Source organism: Cicer arietinum, chromosome 6, assembly GCF_000331145.2.
Source record: "Cicer arietinum cultivar CDC Frontier isolate Library 1 chromosome 6, Cicar.CDCFrontier_v2.0, whole genome shotgun sequence".
Lineage (NCBI taxonomy): Eukaryota > Viridiplantae > Streptophyta > Magnoliopsida > Fabales > Fabaceae > Cicer > Cicer arietinum.
The window spans coordinates 17,768,465-17,779,027 of record NC_021165.2 but is presented as its reverse complement, the minus strand read 5'-3'; the positions used below and the strand labels follow the sequence as shown (position 1 = coordinate 17,779,027).

At 27.0% G+C, this 10,563-nt stretch overlaps 1 protein-coding gene across 1 annotated transcript; it reads right to left on the bottom strand.

The window, feature by feature from the left end:
- Positions 1–2,807: 2,807 nt before the first annotated feature.
- On the bottom strand, positions 2,808–4,766 carry LOC101496350 (uncharacterized). Its single transcript, XM_004505237.4, has 5 exons — positions 4,548–4,766; positions 4,239–4,382; positions 3,377–3,616; positions 3,229–3,288; positions 2,808–3,090 (listed from the first exon to the last, which is right to left on the bottom strand). Exons 1-5 carry the CDS (start codon positions 4,656–4,658, stop codon positions 2,986–2,988), a joined length of 660 nt encoding a protein of 219 aa, XP_004505294.1. The 5' UTR covers positions 4,659–4,766; the 3' UTR covers positions 2,808–2,985.
- Between the last annotated feature and the right edge of the window lie 5,797 nt (positions 4,767–10,563).

Below are 10,563 nucleotides of genomic sequence, written 5' to 3'. Positions count from 1 at the left end.
CATTAGAACAGAAATGGACACTACGGATAGAGTCCCAAGAAAGTGCGGATTATGTCGGGTATCTGGTCATACTAAGAAACATTGTCCAAACGCTGCTGGCACATCTACTCAAAATTGATGTATTTTTTTTCTTTTAATTTAATGTAATTTTATTTTATTGTATTAATATAATTTTCTTATTATTAATTATTTTATTTTATTGTATTAATAGAATTTTCTTTTTATTATTATTATTGTTTTTTTATTATAATAATTATTAAAAGTTATATAATAATATTAAATTAATTATTTTAATTATTTATAACAATAATTTGTATTTTTTAATGTTATAATTATTTTTAAAATATTTAATAATAATAAATATAATATATCTAATAATAAATAACAAAATTCAACAATAAAAGAATATATAATATTAAAATAAAAGTATTTTTATTTTATTAAATAATAAAAGTATTTTTATTTTATTAATAGAATTTTCTTTTTATTATTATTATTAAAATTATTATTATTATTATTATTATACTAATTATTAATATACCCATTATTATTATTAAATATAATAAATATAACATTTTATCCACCCAAAATTCAACAAAAAAAAAAAACATCCCAAGTGGGAGGTCGCATCCCCAGGATGCGACCATGTGTTGAAGTAAAAAAATTTGGCTTTCAAGAGGTCGCATCCCCAGGATGCGACTTGCATCTGGGGCCAAAAAGTAGGACAGATTGGTATTTTAATTTAAAAGTAGAGTAGATTGGTATTAGAAAAAAAAAAAAAAAAAAAAAAGAGATAATGGGATAAAAAACCCCGCAAAGGGGATGCAACCACCTAAACATTTTTTTTTCTCCAATAGGTCACATATGAGAGTGCCACCATTTATTGCCTTTTTCTATAACAAATGATTAATTGTTATTTTTTATAAAAATAATTAAAAAACCAAATTATATTAATAAAATCGAATAAAATACATTTAATAAAAAAAATACATCAAAGTTAATGTGATCGAGTGGATATGTCAAAACAGATAATATGCTATATTATTTTAACAATCTCTCCTATTTTGCAGCATAAATTAGCAACTTCATTCTATTTTATCAACTTATTTTGCAACATCTACGCCGCATTAATTTTGATGTATTTTAATTAATTTTTTTAATATAATTTGATTTTTTTAATTATGTTTATTATTATTATTATTTTGTCATATATTTTTTATTAAATTAACAATTAATTATTTATTATAAAAATAATAATAATAATAATAATAATAATAATAATAATAATAAAGATAATTAATAAAAAAAAGTATTTAAATATATAAATTTTATTATAATGTATAATAGAGATTTTTGAATAAAAAAATTCAACCAATTAAACGAAATTTATAACCATTATCAATATCACCCCAAACAAAACTTTACTAAATCTTTACTACTTCAATACAAAGGGTCACCGAAAACTTCGCATATTGCGTGTAATACTACAAGATAGAACTCAATACAATCTTCAATAGCGTTATTCTACCAACTAAACTTAATCATTGTTGATTCCACCTACTCAACTTATTTGAATCTTATTTGCACTATTACTAAAGTGAACTCTTGATTGTGGTTAAAATTAATTTCATCTAAATATATGAAGTGAATAGAGATTTTTTTAGATAATATTTTTGACTATTTATTAGACCAATTTTTTATTAGATTAATGAGATATGTAAATCAACTATTACAATTTGATTAGAGTGGAACAATTACCTACTTACTAGCTCGGTACATAAATGTTACTATCTAGGCCAATTTTATACATAGAAAGCAAGATAAAAATAAATAAATTATAATCTCTTAATTAATTTAGGTAATACTTTAATTTTTTTTAAATTAATTTAGGTTATACTTCAATTTTTTTTAATTATTTATTTGATATATTAAAATTTAAGTAACAATTTAATCTTTTATGTTTAAAAATATCAACAATATTATCATATTTTTACACAAATTCACAAAAATCATCAAAAAATTTAAACAAATTCCATAAAATTAATTCTTATATTCAATATAATGCATATTTTATCAAATTCATAACTCAAATTTTCAAATAAACTCATATTTTTATTTTTTATTTGGTGAATTTGATATTGTTGGATATAAAAATATGAGTTTATTTAAATATTTAAGTTCTACATTTGATGAATATATGAATTTTCTTAGAATTAATATTAAATTTTATGAATTTTATTTAAAAATTTTGGAAAAAAAAAATCAATTTTTTATATAAAAAAGATGATGTTAATAATATTTTAATATATAAATGATCAAATTATATTAAATAAAAAGACTAAATCGAATAAAGAAAAAAAATATTTTTAAATTGTTAATATTTTCAAATTATTATTTAAAATTAACTAAAAAGACTAAATCGAGTAAAGAAAAAAAAAAGATAAATAACAAAATATTACTTGAAATTAAATTAAGGAAATGCGAAAACAATTTATACCAAAAAAAAAAAAAAAACAATAGTAAACTATTGTTGAGGCCCAAGAGCCTCTAGAACTATGAATAGTTCCACCTCCAATATACAAATGTAATTTGTATACTCATTCAAAGAAAATCATAATTGAAAGAAAATCATAATTGTTACATCAATAAAAATATTTAACTTTTTATTATACTTATTTCTAAAATTATATATAGGAATAGTTATAATGTGCTGAAATTGTAAATAACAAAACCACAAAATTTTCCCAAAATCTTATGCGGTCTTTTAAAATGGGAGGTGAGAACCCAGTAAATATTTGAACAACCACTGCCAAAAATCACATCTTTGATCTTTCAATAAGTAGAACTTAAGCAACAATAGTACTGCACATTAAATTTCTACGGTGCCATGTAAGTAAACCAAGCATTCATTTTATAACATGAAATTAAGTGAAGCATATCACTCCCATGAAACAGGAATTCAACATCTAAACCATTATCAGCTGCTCAACGATAGCTACTTAAAGGGTCAGCTGTTTTTCCAGTTCTAGCATCAGTCCATGCTTTTGCAATTGTTTTCTTCATCTCCTCGTCCCCATCCTCATACATATTCTGCAATTCATTACATGCATAGTATAAGTCAAATTAATGTTCTTAAGAGTACACAAATAAATGCATAAAATTTTAAAAACAAATAGCCTCAGCCAACAAAAGAAAGATAGGAAAAAGTAACAGAATCTGAGTTCTGACCTTCATCAAGTCCATGATTCCTGCCATTGGGTCTTTCTCTTTACCCATGCTTGGCTTCAGCTGCAACATTATTCACAGAAAAAAATTACTAATTCATCACATTGTTAAACAGTGAAAGAAGCTGTTATCTAATTCAGCATTTTACTACCTTATCTTCTTTGAAGTGCAAATCTAGCCAGTTTGCTTTGGAAGCCTTAACCAATGTGATGATTACCCTTGTAGGCTTGATGATAAGCTTACATTTTTCTGGTACTATTTCCTTGTGCAATTTTGATATTGCACATCGATAGTTCTTCCCTTGAATATCATGGAACTTGACATCAAACGACAATTGCTTAAACTCAGATTCAATCTTGCTCTCATCAACACCCTCCAGCGACACATATATCTGCACACATTTTTCAAAAACTAATCAGCATTATTTCACCGAGTAACTACAACATAACTTTGTCTGCGTTCAGATTTATAGCAAGGAACAAGACAAAGGAAAATGAAACTGAATTACACAAATTGTCATCATTTTATTTACATTGTTTGACATAAGGTGAAATACAATAAAATTTAGTGGATTCTATTCACTCCCATTTTAACAAATGTGTTTTTCTCCTAGTAAATGGCCATTTTGGTATTGGCCCCTGAACGTATGAAACTAGTCACGGTAATCATTGAACATATCAAAATCACAAGACCATTTTCTCGTTTGTCTTTTCTTAGTAATTTTATTATGGACCAAATTGATTAATGAAAAACACATTTGAAGACCAAAATAAATAATGAAAAACACATTCAGGCACCAATCTGACAAATAAATGTGCAATATGAAATGTTTTTGCAATTTTAACACGTTTTTCATCATTGTCATCCAAAGGGGGTATGAGATGAAACAATTAAACAAACAAGTTCGCTCAACTTTTTTTCAAAAACTCAATCTTATTCCTAAAGGTTCATAAGTGATTCTAACAAACCATGAAAAAATGTCAACACAAAATTAGTATATGTTATTTATTTACCTTGACTTTGTCATTATCTTGATCCCAACTGAAAGATGCAAGAGGGGAATACTTGAGTACAGGTGCAGAAGACACCGTAGTTCCGGTTGAAATTGGCGCCGGAATCTGTGATACACGTGCAGAAGAAACTGTCTCTGACGATAACTGCTTAATAAAAAAACAATTAATCAATAATTAGCATTACTAAGCAATAATGCAAAATGATAGACAAATGAATTAAATTAAACTAAATTAAATTTTGGCAAACAATACAAGAAAAGATGCGAAAAGAAAAAGGGAAATGGAATGTAAATGAAAAATAGAGAGAACCTTCTCCAAGTTGCGAATCTCGGAGGTGAGGAGAGAAAGGATTCGTGGTCTTTTGGCGATTTCGTGCAAGTGACGAAGTTCTTCCAAATCTAATGCAAATTCCTCTGCCATTTTTCTCGATGATGCGACGACGATAGAACTGAACTTCGTTTTCAAAAACTAACTTTGTAATTTTATTATTGTTGGTAATGTGTGTGCCTTTTTTTTGTGGAAGGTGCTAGAACTTAGAAGAACCTGGTACTAATTAATAAGGGTAATTTGAGACTCTCGCTATTTTCCTTATTAGGGTTTATTTTTTTGTTTTCTTTTTTTTCTTTCTTTCCTCTTATTACACATTATATTACAGAAGATTCTGGAGAGGGTTGTGTCATTTGGGACACTATACCCCTAAATTATTCAGGTAGCCCACAAACTGAAACAAAAGACATAAATATTCTTATAAATATTAAACGTTACAATTTTTTACTGTTTCGTTATCTGAATTTGTCGGAATATAAGTGAATAACAAAAAAAATTCTTTTTTTTTAATTTTTTCAGTATATAATTTATATTTTAGAAAATTTTAAAAAAGTTTTTCGATACAAAATATTATTTTTGGAATTTTTTTTTCAAGTTTTACGGAACTATTGAAAAACTTATTTTAATATTTTCAGAACACATATGATACCGAAACTTATTTTTACATTTTTAGAAGTTATCGGAAAACTCATCCACAAATTTTCCATAGTTGTTTGTAATTTTTAAATTTTTTTTTGTTTTTTAAATTTTTTTTCTATTACTATTTATTTAATTCATTTTATTTTATCTAATTTTTTTCTATTGGATGCGGGTGTCAAAAGAAGAGATGGCAAGATAGTACGAAGAACATGTAACATTGAATCTACATCATCGAAAGGGTTTGACCGACAATATTATGGAGAAGACGACGAATTATAATGGAAGATGCTAATCTGAGAGAGTAGGGTCATATATCTATCCCTAAGATTGATATTGGTATACATGAGGAGAGCAAGTTGTGTTACACGAGGAGGAAGAGAATATTGTTATACATGGGCAGCATGAAGATGGACATGTACATGGGGAGGGATCTATACATGAGGAGTGACATGTACAGCAGGAGGGTGAGCTGACACGGTATCCTAGAGGACTGTATGATATGTTTGTCCTTACACGATACTGACATCTTATGTTTGGAAGACTACAGTTTGGTCAAGTTAAATTAATTATTATTATGGTGTATTAAAAATATTTAAATTAATTATTATTTATGTTCTATATTTAATTTTAATGTCATATATTTTATTTGTATGCATGAGCAACCAATGTTGAAAATTGTTGCTCATGGAAAGAAATTGTAACAATTTACTCCGCCAGTTCTCCTGCAAATTATAGAGACGTGAGTGAATTTATCTAGATTAGGCGTACTACACTGGGGGAGTCTGAAGTTGATTGATAACAACTTGATTTCTGCATTTGTGGAAAGATGACACTCATAGACATCGTCATTTCACATATCATTTGGTGAAATGACGATTACTTTGGACGATGTTGTCAATTTGTTAGACGTTCCTATTAAGGGTGAGTTCTTCAGTCCACCACTTGATCTAGATAGAGTAATGACATGTAATCATTCCATAACTTTATTATGGGTGCCTCCTAAGAGATATGGGAGGGAAAAAAAACAAGGGATGCAGACTACAAATTACATTGGCTGAAAGAGATCTTCAAAAGACAATGTGCAGTAGAGCGATTTGATTGTGCTAGTAGGGCGTATTTGTTGAATCTGGTAGGGAGTACTATTTTCGCAAATAAAAGTTAAACATTAATTGATGCAAAATATCATCCTTTATTTAGAGATTTGGAAAGTACCATTGGATACGCTTGTGGTAGTGCTGCACTCGTAGTCCTTTATGATTGCCTCTCTGGTCCTAGTTGTTATGACACCAAACAGTTAGGTGGATATATGTTTTTGCTCCAGGTATTAAATATTTATGATTATTATTAATTATTATGATTTTTAATTGCAACAATATTGGATATACGAATATTTTCCATATATTTGTAAATGAGGTGACAAGGGTGTTAATGTTCAGTGCATTTTTCTAAATGAATAGATGGAGCTACACATAAGGCAAGCACAAGATCCATGAGCACAGACATATGATTGACGCATTAACACATGCTGAAGTCAAATGGAGATCATGCGATAATCATAGGAATGTCGTTTCCTTTGATGATATCATTGTACACTGATCACCTTTGACTATGCAGCACAATAATTACATATATACCAGAGAGGTGTTTGAGAAAATTTGAATATAATGAGTCAACCAAGTTTCTTTCACATAATCAACAAATATTTGAATATCGACACATGATTGCTAAAACGTGTGCAAGCACGTGATATACTTTTTTTCATCACTACAATTAATAATGGCTTTCCACATATTCAATAATAATTATTGTCTATTCTTTAAGACATATTGCTTGCATTTTGCTCGACAAAGCAAATTAACAACATGTGGAAATACAATACCAATTTCTTTCATTAAAACAATATCTTAAAGTGTCACAATTACATGAGGAAATTTATTTTGTGTAACAAACAGTTCTCTTAGCCTCTCTAATGCCCAACATAAGTTTTCTTTTCGCTCACATTCCAAATAAGCAAATCCAACTACAAATGTCATATTTGTTGATGTTATATCAACAATTTCAAGTAATGACATTCTATGTTTATTGATTTTGTAGGTGTTGTCCATAATCAACACAATAGAAAACAAATTCAACAACTTCAAAGAATCTGGATGGGCCCAAAAAATATATATCATAACATACGAGGCTTCCTGGTTTCTATTCCAACACACATATTTTGTATCTTCAATTAACTTAAATAAATATTTCATCTTTGTCTTAAGACCTCTCACGTGCAATCGAATCATACTCCTCTGTTTATAAATTTGTGAGATCTTAGTAACATTGTTTTTATTTCGGTCTTGCAATCAGAGTAATATGTGCATCGGGGAAACATTATACTTTGTTAAGTCATGAACAAGTTTTTTCTCTTCTTCATCAAAACATCCAACGAATGTATGTCCCTCCAAAGTATCAGTTAATTCATGGTTGTGAACTCTACACATTACTTTAATTGTTCATCTTGAAACATCTTTTAATGGTTTTGATTTAAGCTTGAAAGGACAACTACACTTTTCTGTTGACATTCGAGTTGAACTATCAACAGACTTGTATTTTCCTCTTTTGTCACAACATAATCTTCATTTATTTATCTTCCTTCACTCTCCTGTCTCTTTATCTGATCTTTTGATGATAATGGTCACTTTATTTTTTATACCGATTTTTCTAGCCCAATTAACAATAGTTTCCCGTGTATCAAATATCTGAAATAAAATATAAAATAAATTATAATAATTAATCACAATAATAGATTTTTACAATATTAATTATAATTATTCATATCTGATTTGTGTCAAAAATGTTGGTAGTATTGACACATGTTTTATCACATAATAGTAGCGGTTTATCCATATATGTTAAAATTTATATAAAAATAAATAAAAAATAATAATAAATTAAAAAAATTGTGTACCGGAAAACTTGTGAAAAAGTTTTCCGGTAAACTTTTTATGTACCAGAAAACTTTTTTCAAGGTTTTCGGTAGTTCAATTTTTTTAATTTTTTTCTCTTCTATAGTGGAAAATTTTGAAAATGTTTTCCAATAATACCGTAAATCTCTGAAAAATGTTTTATGATAAACCTCTCTATACTGAAAATCTTTGAAAATATTTTTCGGTAATTTTTGAGAAATTTTTATCTACCAAAAAACTTTTTTTTTAGGATCCAAAAATGTGAAAATGGTAAAAAAAAAAAACAAATAAATTAGAATTGATAAAATAGTTAAAAAAAAAAAAAGAATATATTTGACATTTTCAAAAATATTTAGGATATAGGTAAAAATGTCGGCTATAGGGTGAAGCAATCATCATTTGGTCTTGCTTCCTTCTTTATTGGGCCTCATTTTATTTCATATTTTCACTTTGTTTTCATACTTTTCTCCTTTATCAATTCTCACCTTGCTATCGATATATTATTCATATATAAAGACATTATTAATATAACAAATTATCAATATAACAAACAAAAAGGAAACTTTTTATACTACATTCATAAATAGAAGAATTTTGATATATTTGTTTTATAAATTAATAATTATTTTTATGAATAACATAATTATTTATTAACTTTTGCATTTTAAAAAATATCATTTAATAAGAAAAAAATTATTGTTTTGTTGTTTATAAGTTTTATATCAACTTTTACATTTTATTGTAAAAATATTCAATATTTACTATTATTAGTAATAAAAATTCAAAAATAAAATAAATTTTATGTTACTTACATTTTTAATAAATAATATTTAGTTATTATAATTACATATATATAAATGATAAGAAATAATATTTTTCAATAAAAAAACTCATCTAGACTATTAATTTAACTATTAAAAAAAATTATTTAACTATTCGTCCCACATATTGTATTGTAGAGATATTCAAATGAAAAATTTGGACAATATTTCATTTTGTCATATATTTTGAAAAGAAGGACTAATTTGTCCTACTTAACATATTTTTAGAATGACAAATACTAGTATTATATTAAAAGTGATAATAGAACTTTCTACATCTTTACCACTTTATTTATAACTCTTTTATCTCGATCACTAAATTCACTTTATATTATATTTAGTTAACGTGTTTTACTTTACGATAAACAGGTCTTAAAAAATGAAAACTTATAAATAAATAATTGAGAGTGCAAAAATCTTTCTTAATGGCATTGTTATGTGTGTGATGCAAATTTCAAGTAAGCCAAATACTATACTACGCAAATTTCTTTAGCAGAATTATACTACCTTATATTGAGCTTGCTTATTCTAAAGCTACTTTTGCAATTATGCTTTTATTTGGTGGTTAGAAGAATACACGTTTCTACGGACATTTTCCTTCTCTTTCAATAGTCTCAACCTTCTCATTTCAACATCAATTATCTTGGTATTACATGAGTTCCTTTCGTTGCTTTTAAGATCCATGAAAGATGACCTCAACTGAAAATCAGAAAAACTTTCAAACATTTTGCAAACCACCATATTGATTCATAATGCAACACTGTTATATTATTAATTAATAATAACGCATTATAGCATACAAATTGGAAACTATGAATGTTCAACCATGATCAAATGAAGCATATGTATAGCATCCTAAACATACGTCTCAAGTTCTATTTTACTCTCAAATTTTAATAGCTGCTATAAATAGTTATATAAATTAAGCTTAATTTTTAGGTGTTTCTATATATGATTATTGTTCAACTTAATTTTGAAAAGCATAAATAAATATATACATCTTTAAGTGTGTGTTTGGTATGACATTAGATTTGTATAGATTTGTAAGAACCATGGCGAGCCACCGTGATTCCAAATTCATATCAATCATACACTAAGAAAAACGAAATGAAACAGAAAAATTGCATCAAGCAGTTGATTTTGCAGTTACCTCGTTGACTCCATTCCTCAAACTCTCAACTTCCATTTCAGCAATGTCCTTGAATTCCTTCATTTCCATCTTATTCGCTTCGTAAAAACATCTTGTGCAACTTTTCAAGCTCCTCCACCTCATTTTGCATTGACCTAACTAAGTCTCAATCTCAAACCCAATGCAAACCAAACGAGAGGAATATAGTTAACGGCGGCAGATTTTGACAAGTTTTCTCGAAGGACCAACATAAAATAAATTATATATAAAATATTTTTAATTAATTTCATATATTTGATTTTTGTGCAGTGATAAATATAATTTTTAGATGTATTAAAAGTAACCGGTTCGAATTCAAATCGTAGATGTATTAAAATTATGCGATGCATCTTTGCTTCGTTGCCCTTATATTTGCAAGCTTTGAGGCCAGAATCCGAGATTTATGTGCTTGCAACTCTTTC